Source organism: Nycticebus coucang, chromosome 14, assembly GCF_027406575.1.
Source record: "Nycticebus coucang isolate mNycCou1 chromosome 14, mNycCou1.pri, whole genome shotgun sequence".
NCBI lineage: Eukaryota > Metazoa > Chordata > Mammalia > Primates > Lorisidae > Nycticebus > Nycticebus coucang.
In genome coordinates this window covers 54,885,505-54,903,893 of record NC_069793.1, presented here as the reverse complement: position 1 = coordinate 54,903,893, position 18,389 = coordinate 54,885,505, and the positions used below count along the sequence as shown (strand labels likewise).

General features: G+C 41.2%; 1 protein-coding gene across 1 annotated transcript in view; it reads left to right on the top strand.

Annotated features, from left to right (window-relative positions):
* The window catches only part of SWAP70 (switching B cell complex subunit SWAP70), an 87,307-nt gene that overhangs the window by 9,662 nt on the left and 59,256 nt on the right, over nucleotides 1–18,389 (top strand). Inside the window, exon 2 of the mRNA XM_053560084.1 lies at nucleotides 17,623–17,763. Coding sequence (XP_053416059.1) covers nucleotides 17,623–17,763 — 141 coding nt within the window. The remainder of the gene's footprint in view (nucleotides 1–17,622; nucleotides 17,764–18,389) is intronic.

Here is an 18,389-nt window from a genome sequence, read left to right as displayed (position 1 = left end):
CCAAGAGTTTGAGGTTGCTGTGAGCCGTGACACTACGGCACTCTACCGAGGGTGACAAACTGAGACTCTGTCTCAAAAAAAAAGAAAAAAAAAAAAAGAAAAGAAAAAAGAAGCTCAACATATGCATTTACAAGAAGAAAAAAAATGAAGGTTATTTAAACAAATGTATATTAAAAAGAAACTTTCTGAATAGTTCATGTATATACAACATTAAATTCTTGAAATTCAAAGGAACATTTACAAAAGTGAAAAGTTAAGTTTATCCTAATCTTTGGCCTATGTTAGTTTCCCTGTCCTGGGGGTAACCATTATTTCTAGTTTTTTATGTTCCTTTCAGAGATTAAATGTACCTTAAAATGAATACTCTTTTTTTTTTTTTTTTTTAATTCTTTGGGATTCATTGAGGGTACAAAGAATTAGGTTACACTGATTGCATTTGTTAGGTAAAGTCCCTCTTATAATTGTGTCCCACCCCCAAGAGGTGCGCCACGCACCATGACCCCCCTCCTCTCCCTGCTCCCTCCTTCCCCTACTCTCCACCTTGTTTTAGATCATCTGCTGCCTTCATATTAAAATTGAACTCATTAGATTCTTGCTCCTCCATTCTTGTGATGCTTTACTAAGACGAATGTATTCCACCTCCATCCAGGTTAATAAAAAAGATGTAAAGTCTCCATTTTTTTTAGTTGCTGAATCATATTCCAAGCTATAAATATACCACAGCTTGTTAGTCCATTCCTGGGTTGGTGGGCATTTAGGCTGTTTCCACATTTTGGTGATTGTAAATTGAACTGTGATAAATAGTCTAGTGCAAATGTCCTTATAATAAAAGGATTTTTTTCTTCTGGGTAGATGTCTAGAACTCTAATTTGAGTTCTTTGAGGATTCTCCATAGTTCCTTCCAAAAAGGTTGAATAGTTTGTAGTCCCAACTCTTTATTGTTATAGTGTTTTTCTCTCAAATATAGCAAAATCTAGTGATATTTTTGTAACCTCTGTTATAATTTACTTTGTAATTACGGTTGCAGTGTAAATTACATGTCAGTGTTGGAAATGTCTTGAAATAAGCTTATTGGCTGTGCATTTTTATCCTGCTGCTTTTGGAAAGACAGCTTTTTTTGGTTTACTTGTACCTTTTTTGAAGTAAAAGAGCTTGCAACTCTGGTGAGGATGTAAATGAAAAAAAATTTTTTTGAAGAACAACATGGATAGTTTGAATCTTTATTATTTTCTCAATGATAGATTTTCAACCAAATGTTTTAAATTCTTTGCTTTGAAATTGTTTTGCATAATTTTATAAATATTATCATGTATTCTGTTCCCATGTAGACTTTTAGTCTCAAGAAAATATAACCTTTTTAGTTATGAAAGTAAGTTAGGCCAGTGGTTGGTGGAAAATATAAAGGAAGCAAATTGCAGTAAAGGGTTTTTAGTGAAACAATACAAAGGTGTGGTTAATTCTTGTGAACGTGGCCATGTTAATATTCCCTTGCTAACCTTCCGTGTTATTTTTCTGTTAACTCCTGTGATAAAAGTTGTTTCTGTTGGGCGGCGCCTGTGGCTCAGTCGGTAAGGGCACCGGCCCCATATACCAAGGGTGGCAGGTTCAAACCCAGCCCCGGCCAAACTGCAACCAAAAAAATAGCCAGGCGTTGTGGCGGGCGCCTGTAATCCCAGCTACTTGGGAGGCTCAGGCAAGAGAATAGCTTAAGCCCAGGAGTTGGAGGTTGCTGTGAGCTGTGTGAGGCCACGGCACTCTACCGAGGGCCATAAAGTGAGACACTTGTCTCTACAAAAAAAAAAAAAAAGTTTCTGTTGAGGAATGAAAAAAATCTAATTTTTAAAATGGAGTTAGGGGATCATTAGTGAACCTGTTAAAGACTGTACATTTTGTAATGCATCATTTCATCAAAATAAGACAGTAAAGACAGCTCTTTAAATAAGAGACTATCAGATATTTAAAAATCTTAAAGTACTGATAATGGGCTTGGCATGGTGATTTTCTGCCTGTAATTGAGGCTAAGCTAGGAGGATGGCTTGAGAATAGGAATTTAAGACTAGCCTGGGCAAGAGTGAGACCTGTCTCTACAAAAAACAAAAATTAGCTGGGCACGGTGGTGCTGCCTTCAGTCTTACTTCCTCAGGAGACTGAGGCGGGGGATCACTTGAGCCTAGGAGTTTGAGGTTACAGTGATCTGTGATCACCATACTGTACTCTAGCCTAGGTAACAGAGCAAGATCCTGTCTCAAAAAGAAAATTAGTGAGAATTAATTCTGGGTTATTTCTCTTTTCTGTTCTTTACTTGCTAGAAACTTTTAAGGGAAATAACTTAGAAATTTTTATTTATTTATTTATTTATTTGAAATATACTAAGTATACTTTGGTTTTCTGAAAATAATGTGCCAACCATGAGGCACTTTGTGTGTGTTTGGCCCCCATCTTAATAGCTGGTGCATTTCTGATCTTGTGACTCAGCTCCTAACCTTCCTGGTCCCCTTTTTCCTTATTTCCTTTGGGGTTATTGCAGTCCCAAAGGGACATCATAACGATGCTAGAGATGGAAGAGGGTTTGGGCGACCTTTCCCCACTAACTCAGCTTATCCTCACTCAACAGGTACTTCTCTTGCAGAACAGTCGTCCTGTCAGTGATGTTAATTAGCACATCAGAACCGCTTGAGTACTCCGATTTGCCTCCTGGGTCCCTCTAATAAAACATATCCCTGTTCCTTCCCACAACATAAGCCTGAGGTAGCCCTTTGCCTCCGCTTCCCATATCTCCCCCCTTTATGCTGCTCCACCTTTTGTGTTATTTCCTTTTCCTTCCACCTTCATGCTTCTCTTTTTTCTTTTTTAACTCAGGTCTGTGTCTACTTGAAAGTACAGCTCTTAGCAATTAAAGGAAAGCTATTTAGGAGGGAATCTGCATATAGTTGAATTTCATATAAAGAGATCTTGTGGTTAGGGAGAGATTTCTGCAATCTTGAAAATAATTTTTTTTTATCTTAGGGCTCTTCTATGTTTCTATACCTTTTGCTTCTTTAGTAGTAATATGTTCTACAACTTTTATTTTTATTTTTAGAGTCAGGGTCTTGTTCTGTCACCAAGGCTGGAGTGCAATGGCACCATCATAGATCACTATAACCTCAGACTCTTGGACTCCAGGGATCCTCCCTCATTAAGCTTCTGAGTTGTTGAGACTACAAGTGTGAGGGAAGTAGAGTCTCATTTTGTCACCCTCCGTAGAGTGCCGTGGTGTAATAGCTCACAGCAACCTCAAATTCTTGGGCTCAAGCGATTCTCTTGCCTCAGCCTCCCAAGTAGCTGGGACTACAGGCACCTGCCACAACGCCCAGCTATTTTTTTAGAGATGGGGGGGTCTCGCTCTTGCTCAGGCTGGTCTTGAACCTGTGAGCTCAGGGCAATCTACCCACCTTGGCCTCCCAGAGGGCTAGGATCACAGTGCTGGGATTACAAAGGGCCACCATGCCTGGCCCTTTCTTTTTAGAGATAGGGTCTCACTCTGTTGTCCAGGCTGGTCTCAAATTTATGGTCTCAAGCCATCCTCTTGCCTTGGCCTCCCAAGGTTCTGGGATTACAGGTGTGAACCACCAAATCTGACCACCTTTGATGAGAAGAATGGTATACGTAGGCATGGTGCACACACTAGCTAGAAATGGCGCTAGTCAGGGTCAAAGTTCTGGTCCCATGGACAGTGTTGAAAGGTATTACATTCTACCAGATAAACAGCTGTGAGAGGCTGGGGGAGTATCTGTCTTGCCAGACAGCATGCCTCCATCAATTGTGATTTCCTAGGGTGAACAGACGGCTTTTACACCGAAATAGAGAGTAAGAGCTGCTGGTGGGTAGCTGACTCCAAATCTCAGTGATCATCTTCCATGATGATTTGAGAAATGCCACCATACTGTCAGTTAGATTGGACTAGATTGGAATTCTTAGGTCCTTTACCTGGGTGACTTTGGGAAACCTGTTTTGCTTTTTGTACTTTAAGAAAATTATTAAATGGGGATGATAAGACATGCAACAATGCATATGCTTGAATAGGCATTACAGCCTATTGTGTGACAGCACAATATTTCTAGCCACTTTTCTCCTACCGAACATTGATGTTACGGAAGAATAATCTGTCAAATATTATGTGATCTTGAAGGTTTCATTCTACTGAGCCCTTTTTGATAGGTACTCTGGGGAGGAAAAAAATATGCAAAAATTGTCTCTTATCTTGAGAAGTGTATGGTTTAGTCAAGGAGATAATAATGTGAAATGACTACAGCAACACAATATGTAATAGAGACGGTGGAAAATGAGTGCTCTGAGCTGTGCATCCAGTGTCAGCCATGAGCCACGTTTGGCTGTTGAGCACTTGAAAAGTGGTGAGTCTGAATTGAAATAAATGTACTGTAAGTATAAAGTATACACTGGATTTCCAGAGTTAATACCAAAACATGTAAGATGTCCACTTAGTAATGGTTTTTAATATTGATTGCCTGTTTAAATGATAACATTTTGGATAGATCATTAAAATTAATTCTACTTTTCTTTTACTTTTTAAATGTGGGTTTCAAAAGGATATTTATTTTTGAATGTGGTTTAAAAAATTCTAAATTCCATATGTGGTTTCTATGGGGCAGAACTGCTGTAGAAGTTCAAAGGAAATAGAGGGAAAAAAAATACAGACAGTTGCAGGCAAGGAGAGGTTCATGGAGGAGGTAGAACTGAAGCTGTTTCTGGAGAGAACGGGGCAGATCTTGTCTAGCACAGTCACAGGAAGGTCACAAGTATGGTGGCAGAATTGTAAATAAGAGCAAGAGCCTAAACTTGGAGTATTTGTGAACAGAAAGGAAATACTAAGGGTGGAGTAGAATGTTTTGAGTCATAGTGGGAAATTAGGATTTAAAGAGAGATGGGACTACAATTTAGATGTCTTTGTTCTTACACAGAAGATGGTTAATAATGTATTTGTTGATGGGCAGGCAAAATTTTAAATTATTCTGGTGATGTGAGTATGATAGAGGCAAATTTTTAAATTATTCTGGTGATGTGAATGTGATGATTAAAGATGAGAGGCTGGAGATTGGGGAGGCCAGTAGGGAGCTTCTGTGAAACTGGGTAAGTTGGTGAGTGTGGGAAAGGCGTGGTGGCTGTGGGACTTCATACTCTTACAGAGTTTAAATCTTGTGAATGATACAGATGAGCAAACCGGCAATTCAGAGGAAAGTGGGCAGAACTGGGAAGTAAGAGCAGGAGAACCTACTAACCTAAGCCTGGGGCGAGGATTGGAGGGGTTAGGTCAGAGAACGCTTTCTTTTTTTTTTTTGTAGAGACAGAGTCTCACTGTACCGCCCTCGGGTAGAGTGCCGTGGCGTCACACCGCTCACAGCAACCTCTAACTCTTGGGCTTACGCGATTCTCTTTCCTCAGCCTCCGGAGCAGCTGGGACTACAGGCGTGCGCCACAACGCCCGGCTAGTTTTTTGTTGCAGTTTGGCCGGGGCTGGGTTTGAACCCGCCACCCTCGGCATATGGGGCCGGCGCCCTACTCACTGAGCCAGAGGCACCGCCCCAGAGAACGCTTTCTAAAGGAGACATTTGTCGCTAAATTGAAAAGGATGCATGAAATTCCTCTATAAGCATACTATGATGAAAGATTTGGAAAATAAATCCCTTGGAGGGAGTATCAGGAGAGAGAACACTGGTTAGGGAGTCAGGAGACCTTCCTATCTGTACCCCTTTACTTGTGTGGGCCTGGGAAGTCGCCTCTCTTTGTTGGGCTTCAGGTTCCTCATATGTAAAATGTAGGGTAGCAGATAGAGTCTTTGAGGTTTACCCTTCTAACTGAACATGGTTAGCTTGATATGTTCACCATGGTCACATCCTAGGCAGTGGCTTTTGTGCAGCAGCAACACTTTGCTAGGGCCTCAGAGGGCAGAGCGGGACCTGATACTAAAGGTGAAGAACCTTGTTTCCCCCGCCTCACACTCTCTGGTTAGCCTGAAGCTGACAGAGCAGCTCATCCAGTAGAGAGAGGAATTGGCATTGGCTGGAGCTGAATTACTGTAGATTTAGAAAAAGGACAAACTGTAAGATAAAGAGATGAGAGGAAAGCCCATAGTTTTGTTGTTAAAGGAATGGTGATACCAAAATCAGAACCAGGGTACCAAACCTGTTTTGGGGACAAAGATGATGAGCTGTCCTTTGGATCTTTTGATTTTTTTTTAAGACAGAGTCTTGCTATGTTGTCCTCGGTAGAGTGCCGTAGCATCACAGCTCACAGCAACCTCAAACTCCTGGGCTTAGGCTATTCTCCTGCCTCAGCCTCCCAAGTAGCTGGGACTACAGGCGCCTACCACAATGCCCGGCTATTTTTTGGTTGTAGTTGTCATTGTTGTTTGGCAGGCCCGGGTTGGGTTAAAACCCCCCAACCCCGGTGTACGTACATGGTTGGTGCCCTAGCCGCTGAGCTACGGGCCCCGAGCCATCTATCCTTTGAATGTGAGGCAGATTTAGAATAGAAATCTCTAGTACTGGTTAGTAAAGTAAACCAGAGTTCATTGGAGAGGTTAAGATGAGAAAGAGATCTGAGAAGCTTTAGAATAGAGGTGACTTCAAGTTGTCAGGAAGGAGAAAGAAGAACGCATGACTGGAAATTGGCCCTTGGGAAATGTCCATATTGAAAGAATGAAAGGTGAGGGATGTGACCTCGTGAAGGCAACTTTGAAGAACTTAGAAGATGGTATGTAATGGGACCAAAACCCACCTAAAAGGCAGGGGTGATCCACACTGCCTTTTGGGAAATTGACTTGACCGGAAGGTAGGGGTCCCAGGTTGGGTTCTCTAGGAAGCAGATACTGAGACAATGTTAGGAGTGCGAAGGGGTTTTGGGGAGAAACATCTGTGGAGTGGGGGAAGGGAAGTAGGACTGGGAACAGGAGCAGTCAAACCATAATACGGATGTGGAAAAAGCAGGACCTCTGGAGCAAAGATTGCCTGTTAGGGGACTCCCACATTGCTAGGTGAAGCAATCCTAGCACTGAACCCTTTGGCGGAGGTGAACCCTGGAGGGAGCTGGAAGCTGTCAGTTAACCACAGTCCTTACAGCTGGGCCCCAGTGACCTTCTTGAGGGGGCACCTGAGAGGTGCATATCTGTGTCTGCCATGGGATCCTTTCGCAGAAAGGATTTCAGGAGATTGATAGGGATAGAAGTCATATTATAGGGACTGTGACAGGCCAGAGTAGTCAGAAGATAGAGCAGCAGAAGAACTTCAGATTTGTGATTTTTTTCTTTCTTTATTTCTTTTTTTTTTTTTTTGTGGTTTTTGGCCGGGGCTGGGTTTGAACCCACCACCTCCAGCACATGGGACCGGCACCCTACTCCTTGAGCCACAGGCGCCACCCAAGATTTGTGATCTTTTTCATCACCTTGAGTGTGCACTGTGACTTCAGATTTTTTTCTTGGGGAAGTTCTAATTGAACTACCTAATTTCTCTCTTGCCTTGATATCATAGAGTCCTTTCTCACACAGGCTTGTTAATTCTTACTGTTTTCTTTCTTCAGAAGTCGTACTTGAATTTTAAGGAACTAGACTATCCTTTACTAGGTCTTAGGCTAGCTGCAGTTGTGCTTGACTGGTGGTGTTGATAACTAACAGAGGCATTGTTTTTTTTTACTCTGCAAGTGATTTGAATTAGGTTTCAATTAAAAATTCTTCCCAGAAACATAGTAGTATAGTAAGATAAATTCAAAGACCCAGTTCTAGATAAAGATGGTAGAGGTGCAAAATAATATAAAAGAAAAATATTCTTGGAAAATTTTAAATGGGACTGATTTAGAAAACTTTTTTTTTTTTTTTTTTTAAGACAGAGTCTCACTTTATGGCCCTCCGTAGAGTGCCGTGGCCTCACACAGCTCATAGCAACCTCCAACTCCTGGGCTTAAGCAATTCTCTTGCCTCAGCCTCCCGAGTAGCTGGGACTACAGGCGCCTGCCACAATGCCCGGCTATTTTTTTTTTTTTTTTTGGTTGCACTTCAGCCGGGGCTGGGTTTGAACCCACCACCCTCAGTATATGGGGCCGGCGCCTTACCGACTGAGCCACAGGCGCCACCCGAAAACGTTTGTTTTTTTAAAAAAGAAACCATTTGTTGAACAGTTCTCTCATCAGGTACTTTACTAGGTTTAAAATACACAGGGATAAAATATAGACCCTCTCTTTAAGGAATTTACAGTCATGAGAAAGAGAAGCTTACTGGTGTTAAATCTTCTCACAAATGATTTAATCTTCTTAAAGACATTTGTTTGTGCTATATTTCAGTGGGGGGGGGCTGGGATCTAAGGAGGTGGTCTCAGATTGGGGAACTTTTTTGCTCATGAGTGTGGCTGCTTCAAAGGACATGGAAAGTACACTTCTTTGTGGTTCACATGAGTTAATTTTATCAACTTTGTAGTCCTAAACTGATCTTTTCACATTTTGTAATTTTATGGGTGCTTTGTAGAAGGAACCCTCTTTGTTCTCGCTGCTATTATAAAGATTAGAGGTTTATTTCTCAACATTTCTTGAGTCTAGAAAGTCCAAGATCAAAGCATCTGCTTCCAAGATGACACCTTGTTGCTATATCATTCCATGGCAGAAGGGCAAAGGAGTTGGGTGGTCCCTTCAACCTCTTTTATAAGCCTTCCCTGCAGGAGGGCTTTGTCCTTAGGACTCAATCACCTCGTAAAGGTCCCATCTCTTAATTCTATGACATTGGTGGTGAAGTTTCAACACATGAAATTTGGGGGACACACTCAGACCATAGCAAACTCTCAGCCTTATTTAATTTTTTTTTTTTGGTAGAGACAGAGTTTCACTTTATTGCCCTCGGTAGATAAAGGGAGCACCGCCCCCCTATTTAATTTTTTTTTAAGAATTTTCCAAGAATAAGGCGGCGCCTGTGGCTCAAAGGAGCAGGGCCCCGGCCCCATATGCCAGAGGTGGCAGGTTCAAACCCAGCCCTGGCCAAAAAAAAAGAATTTTCCAAGAATATAAAAGGTTCACTTTTTTCTGATTACAAAGATAATGCATAGAGTATTCAAATAATACATTAAAATGTACAGCCAAAGTAAAACTTGAAATTCAACCAAGGGCAGATGTAATTAACTTTTCAGTGAATAGCTTTCCTAGTATCTCCCCCCTTATATATATATATCTCCCCCATATATATATATATATATATATAAACACCTGTGTACAGACATGTGCATATGCACAGATATATATATATTTATATATATATATTTTATATAAACAGGGTTGTAGTTCATATATTTTGTAATAAGCATCCTGTTAGGGTCATCTTTCTATATTACTGCCTATGGATACAGACGCCGTCTTTTATAATGGCTGTAAACTATTTCATTGTGTGCTACATCATGTTTTATTTAACCATTATTATATTCACAGGTATTTGAGGTAGTTTAATGTTTTCAGTCAGGGATGCTGCTGACATCTTACACTGCATAGGATACCTGTCCTGCTCCCCAAACAAATAATTGTGCAGCCTAAAACGTTAGTGGCACAGAGGTCGAGTCCCTTCCCTGGTGTTCGGTATTGGCAGTCTTTGCTGCTTTTTATGTGGTATCTGCTCAAACACCAGGCAAAAAGCAATAGCTCTATTAATTTGCATTCTTTTGTTTACTATTTAGATTAAGCAACTTTCCCCATATTTATGTATTTTGAAGTAAAGGATGGAATTTAATCTTTAGTTATAGGACATTGTAAAATATGAAATTACATGTGAGATGAGAAACCCATTTACAAGGCAAGCTTTGTAGACTATATACAGTTTGGAACTGTTGTTGTAAAACGTGTTAACAATAACAAACCACATTTAAAAAGAGTTCTTAGTAGAGAAAGAATAAGATAAATTAATACCAAATGTAGTATATTACACAGAAGTTTATGCCTTGGCTGTACTCTAAAGGTTCCAGGAATCCCATCCTGAACTTGGAAGATATCCTATATCTATTAGTCATTAAGTTTCTTTTGTGAATATTCTATTTATGTCCATTGTCTAGTTTCTGTATTAAACTTTTTTTTTTTTTTTTTTGAGACCAAGTCTCATTATGTCATCCTTGGCAGAGTGCTGGGGCATCACAGCTCACAGCAACCTCAAACTCTTGTGCTTAAGTGATTCTCTTGCCTCAGCCTCCCAAGTAGCTGGGATTACTTGGCTATTTTTTTTTTTTTTTTTTGCGGTTTTTGGCCGGGGCTGGGTTTGAACCCACCACCTCCGGCATATGGGACTGGCGCCCTACTCCTTGAGCCACAGGCACCGCCCTTGGCTATTTTTTGTTGTTGTCATTGTTATTTAGCAGGCCTGGGTCGGGTTTGAACCCGTCTGCCATGGTGTATGTGGCTGGCACCTAACCACTGAGGGATGGGCGCCGAGCCTGTGTTAAACTTTTTTTTATTAATTGCTAAGAGTGATTTGAATATTAGAGCTGCTACCCTTTTTTTTATTTGTGGTATCTTTCTTTTTAAAGGGAAATTTAAACATTTTTATGTAGTCAAATTTACCAGTATTTTCTGTTTACTTTTGGAAGGGGGCTAAATTGATGGATTATCCAAGGTAATTAATAAAGGTGGTTTAGTTAGAATGTAATCCAGTGGCATATGCTGTAGTTTGGTGGCATATATTCTGTGGACAATCACTCAGATGGCTTTGAGTTGGGTATCCTGCCTTAACCTGTCTGTAAGTGTTCTGCTCTTATTAAGTCCTCCCTTGGCCCTATGCTAGTCATTCTGCAGAATGCAGAAGAAAAATGTTAGGCAAGAGTTTCTGTTCTCATTGTGCCATAGTTAGGTATTTGAGATAACATTAGTATGTGAAACAGAATACAGTTAAACTCTGAATAGTGTTCATCAGACAGGGGAGGTCAGGAAACATTTCCTAGAATTGACGAAGAATGATCTAGTGTTGAAAGATATGCCTAGGCAGAAGGGGAATGTTTCTAGCAGGCGGCATCTCTGTGGGACCTTGTGATGACTTGGGTTCCTGTCCCTGCTTTGTTGCTATTGTGTTACTTAGGCCAAGTCTTGGGTCCCATTCTCTTTATATGTGAAATAAAGAGGTAGGAATAGGATATTTCCTAAGATGGTTGTTGTTGTTATTAAAGTATTATGGTTTTACCATTAAAAGAGATTTTTAGAAAGAGTTCATTCAGTATCTATTGAAAGTCTTTGGGATGCTGGGCAGCACTCTTGGTGCTATGCAGTAATGGGTAAGACGTGCACTTTTCTTTCATAAATTTACACTGTTATGGAAGAGGAAAATCATGTGAGGTAATGTAACACAAAAGGTACATACAGACTGCTTGGGAAACACAGAATGGGCAAAGATCGTCTTAGTGATGAAGGCTTCAGAAAGCCATGGCATTTATTATGTTTGGTAGAAATGGAGGTGGAGGCCTAGAGGAAGAAGGGGATGTGGTATGGGGTTGGTTTAGGGGACCGTGAGTATGCTTGTTTGGCTGGATTTGTACAGCTGGTGTGGAGGGGAAGGAAGAAATTAGGCTAACAAAGTAAAGTGAGCTGGCTGTGGAGTGACTTTAACTGTGGAGTTCAGATACTTTTTGGCTTTTACTCTGTAAGTTTTTTTTTTTTTTTTTTTTTGAGACAGAGTCTTAAGCTGTTGCCCTGGACAGAGTGCTGTGGCATCATAGCTCACAGCAACCTCAAACTCCTGAGCTCAAGCAATTCTCTTGCTTCAGTTTTTCTATTTTTAGTAGAGATGGGGTCTTGCTCTTGCTCAGGCTGGTCTCAAACTGGTGAGCTCAAGCAATCCACCCACCTCAGCCTCCCAGAGTGCTAGGATTACAGGCTTGAGCCACCACACCCAGCTCTTCCGTAAGCTTTTGATGATTTCTTTTTTTTCCCTTTCTTTCTATTTTTTTTTTGAGACAGAGTCTCACTATGTAGCCCTTGGTAGAGTGCCATGGTGTCACATCTCACAGCAACCTCCAAATCTTGGGCTTAAGTGATTCTCTTGCCTCAGCCTCCCAAGTAGCTGGGACTACAGGACCCTGCCACAATGCCCAGCTATTTTGTTGTTGTTGTTGTTGCAGTTGTCATTGTTGTTTTAGCAGGCCTGGGCTGGGTTCAAACCTGCCAGCCTCGGTGTATGTGGCCAGTGCTCTACCCACTGAGCTACGGGTGTTGTGGATTTCTTTTTTTTCCCTAAGATTATTATAGGGTCTCTCTGTGTTGCCCAGGCTGCTGGAGTGTAGTGCGTATTCTCAGGCATGATCATTGTGCACTGCAGCCTTGAACTCCTGGCCTCAAGGGATCCTCCCGCATTAGCCTCCTGGTTAGCTGGGATTACAGGTATGTACTACTGAGACCTGGCTGGCTTTTGATGATTTTGAGGCTGGAGGACAATATGATACAAACAGTATTTGAAGATTAATTTGATAAAAGAGCCTAGGATGATAATTGATTATACTCAGGGATTGAGAAAGGGTGTTATCAATGATGACTTACAGATTTTTGAGGGTTGAAGAAGAAAGATAATTTATGTTGGGCATGACGGCTCATGCTTCTAATCCTAGCTCTCTGGGAGGCCAACGCAGGCCAGATCTCGAGCTCAGAAGTTTGAGACCAGCCTGAGCAAGGGTGAGACCCCATCTATACTAAAAATAGAATATTAGCTGGGCCTTGTGGCTGCTACTTGGGAGGCTGAGGCAGGAGGATTGCTTGAGCCCAGGAACATGAGGTTACTGTGAGTCAGGTTGCTGCCACTGTACTCTAGCCTTGAGTGAGACTGTCTCAAAAAAAAAAAAAAAAAAAAAAAAAAAAGCAGGGCGGTGGGGAAGAAAGATAATTTAAGAGAAAGCAAGCAAGACTTAAGCAGTGGCCAGCAGAATGAAAGGATATTGTCAGGAAGGGGAAAATGATTCCATGTGGTAATGGGCTAGACTTTTAGTAGACAATGCTCTTAAGGCAGGGCATAGTAGTGGTAGGAAATTGGTCATTCTGGTTCATTGTTAGGAAGAATTTTCTGGTCATTTGCCATTAGCTTAAAATTTTATAAACCTGACAGAAATTTTCATGTTTTAAAAAAAGATTACCTATTATGAATTATAACTCTATAGTTGTGTTGATCCAGGTAAGTCTTTTGAAATACAAGTCCCATACCGCCTTTTTTCAGTGTTGAATCTTGCATATTACACACATCTGTAAAGGGAAACGCTGTGTGACTGGGGGACATGTTTTAACTGGGAGGATGAATGTTACATACTCCATGGCTGGAACAAAGTGCTTAAAAAGGGTCAATGGCAAACCACTGAGCAGGAACAGACCACAAGAGCAGGGCTCACGCAGTTAATTAGTCATCTTTGTTAGCAGGGGCCCTGCAGAGGCAAAGCCCTCAGCTCTGAGGGAACTTGAAAGATGAGTTTCTGGCATGGATATGGATCTTATATTCTGGTTAACAATAGTTTATTCTTCAAATCAGGGAAATGAGAGCAAAGCTGCTTCGCAATCATGTGGGTGCTAAAAAGAATGGCCTTTGGAGAGCAGGCAGGCATTTGAAGTGGGATACGATTCAGCTTTTTCATGAAGCTTGCAAACACACCCTTGATTAGAATGGTTCCAGGCAGGCCTTTTACAAGTCAACAACTTCTTTCTTTGTGATTTCTTTCATCTTGATCTGTTTTCAGCTTCCTCATGTGGAGAGAGGGGGCTAGTGCCTTGTAGAACACTTTCCTCCAGAGGTGTTTGCTGGGACAGGGGGATTCCCAGTGGGAGAGTGGTCCCAGATTCCTACATGCGTGTTGTTCTTTACCACTGGATTTAACTTGGCTCTGCTGGATGGTGCCAGTCATCTTATTGGGCCTGGTAGAATAGATAGGGTGGTACTACCCCAGTCCATCACTGCAGCTTAGGAACAATGTGTGTGCATGTCCACAGGTCATCTTTGTGTTGGCAGGGCTGTTTCCCCAGAGAGCAGGAACATGGCATACTGTGGAAAGAACATCATAGTGAGAGGCTTGGGTGAACTGATCCCAGTTCACTACACGTTAAACTGTGGTTTCGGGAATATCTACTAGTCCCTGGCTCAAACTCTTCATTTGTAAAATAGCAATAATATCTACCCCTCCAATGGAGAGACTAAAACAATGGGTGGTGTGAGTCTACCAGAAAAAGCATAAATTGCTACCTAAGCTTATGGAGCTTCCTTTTACTAGTTTATATTCTGGCCATCAGAAATTTGGTTTCTTGTACATTTTATTTTTTATTTAAAAACTTGAGATACTATATAGATTTTTAAAAAATAGCTGATAAAAAGTTTTAAAGATAGCACGCAGTGTTTTTTTCCTCTTTTAGAAATACTTTTTCGTTAATTTCTTATTGTTATTTTCTTTGAGGATTACTTCCCTTTTGTAGACCTTACTAACAATGAAAAAAGCTTAAACAAACCTGAACTTGTGATATAAATTGTAGTTCTTTTGCTGAATTCATGAACTGAGTTAAGGGTTTTAGAGATAAATCCAACTCCTCCTTTTACAGCGAGGGTCTTGAGGCCCAGAGAGTGAGCAGCAGCTCCAGGGCTGCAGCTCAGGTCTCCTCCCCCAGGCTCCTGTTACCACCTGTACAAGGTGCTGCCTTCCTCGTGATCTGCTTAACTAAGTGATGGGGGTTAGAAAATTATTGCTAAATTCGGCTATTTCTGTATTTAACAAGAATGCTGATTAATTGTGTAAGCCTGAAGTCTATAGAGTTCACATCTAAATCTTCTTCTGTGGGATCACTGAGTTAAACTAAGCACCTAGACATACAATAATGTTGTTAACTTTAGAGAGCTGAAGATATAATGTTCCTTATTGCTAGAGAGTGTTGGATCCAGGATTACAAAACCTGAGCTGGTTTCAGTTCTGCTCACTAACTTGAGTCAAGAAAAACAACTGTAATGTCTTTGAGTTGGTACTCACTGTTTGTAAGGTGAGATGGATGACAAGAGGGCAGCCCTGGCCCCTGCTCGACTTGAGTTGGAGGATCTGTGAAACCCAGAGACTGAATAGGGTGGGTGTGGGAGAGATCGTGTTTTCTTTTTATTCCCTGAGTACTTTGCATTAATTAACTACTTTTCTCATGTTGTTCCCCAATCTGGAAATTCTTCTATAGCAGTTGCTTCTATTTCTGTCCTAAAGCTGTCTTTATTTATTCTTTAGGCCCTAGGTTATATTTCACTTCCTCTGTGACACCGCTGTAGAACTCACTATGTCTCCTTTTCTGAGCTCTTTTGTTGCCCTCACATCATCACCGTGGTGCACTAGTGTGGAATATGTCTTCCTTCTATACCCATCTCTGCGGAGTAGAAATAGAACAAAGAAGAGAAAGACAGACTATGGAGATAAATAGATTGATCTAAGTGATCTTAGTGTGTTTATGTATACATATATATTTAATTTTAAAGTATGTAGTACATTTTTGAATAGGTAGATTTTTTTGCAAAACTTAATAAAAATGGAGGAGATACAATGAAAAGTCTACCCTCATCTCCCATCAAACATGTTTTCTCTTCATAGTTATTAGTTTCCTATGCATCCCTCTAAAATTGCATATTTTATTTTATTTTTTTACACGAAAGATGGCATATTGTACATATTCTTAAGTACCTTGTTTTTTTTTTTCAGTTAATTTGCCTTGGAGATTTTTCGTGTCAGCGCATAGTGTGCTTCCTCATGGTTTTTCACATTTTATGGTTACGTCATAATTTAACCAGTGGTTGGGAATTTCTACTTGAGTAAAGTCCAAAATGATTTTAAAATTTGAATGACTTCTGAGCCGATATGAGAAATATGATCTTCATTTCTGTAATTATTCCATAGGACTTTACATTCTTGAAATTGATCTTCACAAAAACCTCTTTGGATTAGATAATTACTATATAGGTTTTACTAAGTAAATAAAGAAAATATCTATTTAGTGTTTTGCTGACTGTGATGCAGGATTCTTCAATAAAAGCCCCACCGTACTCTTTTCATGTGCTCTACTGGCAATTACAGGGTGTGCTTGAGAAACACAGCCTGCTTTGTAGAGGCTGATAAAAGTCTTCATTACTGCATTTATAACCATTTGTGAATTTACTTCCTTAACTTACTTCCTTAAAACCAGTAAAGCATGTAGAAAAGGATCTCCACATAAATGAAGCTTTGAGAAACAACACAAATTTAGAAAAAAGAAATGCAAAATTTTCAATAAACATTTTTAATCTTGAAAAAATTCTAAAATACTTACATGCAGAAAAAGGGACTTGTTTAATGCAAGTACTTATCGAGATGACTATGGTTCCTTAAGTAATTAAATGTTTGGGGCTAAGAAAATAGGGAATATTTTAATGCAGCTAGAAAGTATTGTCTTAGCATTGTAATTTGACCTGTTAAGAATGCACAAATGAAGTGGAAAGGACTTAAGCTTTATTTTTAAAATTTCGTTTAACGTAAAGCAGGACCAGTACTGAGGGTAACTCAAACTGCTAATTCAGCTACTCCGCCTGGAAGTTGAAGTGTGCATTTGGGTTCTGCAAGACCATAGCCTCCTTTATATACATGTTATGGAATGCAAGTTTTCTTTTTTTTTTTTTGGTTTTTGGCCGGGGCTAGGTTTGAACCTGCCACCTCCTGCATATGGGACTGGCACCCTACTCCTTGAGCCACAGGCGCCGCCCAGAATGCAAGTTTTCTGTAAAATATTTTCAACGATTTTGGTGACTCCAGAGATATTTTTGCTATTTTGTTTTTTTTCTATTTCTAAACTGGGCCCTTGATTTCCTTCTCTTACATTCTTTTTATACTCATGCAGAAACTTAGCCTATGGTTATAGAATTTTAGTCAGACTTGAACACTTAGAGGTTACTAATTTGTATTTGGTATTTTGCATATTAATTTGTCCCTTTCCATTGACTCAATGAGAAGACTGAAGCCCTATGAGGTTGTGATTTGCCCATGTCAGCCTCCTTGTCCAACCCCCCTGGCTTCTGCTGCCCAGTACCAGGTTCTTTCTCTAAATAGCTCTTCTAATTGGCTGACTCTGCCCTACTTGGGGAAAAAGTTTTAATATTGAACAAATTCTCTTTGCTCTTTCCTCCATTTCTTCCAAATGTGGGCCAGTTAATAAAAGAGCACAAGAATATTTTGGGCACAGATCTTGCATGGAACCTGGCTGATATAATAAAGATTTGTTTAAAGTGAGCCAAAACTGGGGTGGGAATGAGAGAAAATAATGGGTTACAAGTGGGGGTTGGCATTTGAGTCGTCCTCACCCTGTGTTTGCTCCCCAGGCAGAGTCCAGTGAGGTGTGTGTAGTCAGTGAAAGTGTCGTGTGCTGGCAGTGGGGTCCAGTGAGGTGTGCGTAGTCAGTGAAAGTGTCGCGTGCTGGCAGTGGGGTCCAGTGAGGTGTGCGTAGTCAGTGAAAGTGTCGCGTGCTGGCAGTGGGGTCCAGTGAGGTGTGCGTAGTCAGTGAAAGTGTCGCGTGCTGGCAGTGGGGTCCAGTGAGGTGTGCGTAGTCAGTGAAAGTGTCGCGTGCTGGCAGTGGGAGCCTGTAACCTGTTCTCTTTTCCCCCTGCAGGTCCTTTCCCATAATCTGTGTACCGTGCTGAAGGTTCCACATGACCCAGTTGCCCTTGAAGAGCATTTCAGGGATGACGACGAAGGGCCTGTCTCTAATCAGGGCTACATGCCGTATTTAAACAAGTTCATTTTGGAAAAGGTACAATTCTAACCTTTTATGGATTACAGCGTTGTTTGATGTGTGTAAGTGGGACCCTTGAATTCACTGAGGAGTTGAGGTGTGAAGCATCAAGGGGTAAATCAGGCTTGTGCCTGTAATCCCAGCACTTTGGGAGGCTGAAGTGGGAAGACAGCTTCAGGTCAGGAATTCAAGGCCAGCTTGGCCAACATAGTGAGACCCTCTGAAAGAAATACAAATAAAAATAAATTAGCCAGGCATGGTGATGTATGCCTGTAGTCCCAGCTGTCTGGGAGGTTGAGGTGGGAGGATGTCTTGAGTCCAGGAGATTGAGGCTGCAGTGAGCTATGATTGTTCCACTGCACTCCAGCCTGGGTGACAGACTGAGATCCCATCTCTTAAAGAAAAAAAAAGGGGGCGGCGCCTGTGGCTCGGTGAGTAGGGCGCCAGCCCCATATGCCGAGGGTGGCGGGTTCAAATCCAGCCCCGGCCAAACTGCAACGAAAAATAGCCGGGCATTGTGGCGGGCGTCTGTAGTCCCAGCTGCTTGGGAGGCTGAGGCAAGAGAATCGCGTAAGCCCAAGAGTTAGAGGTTGCTGTGAGCCGTGTGACGCCAGGGCACTCTACCCGAGGGCAGTATAGTGAGA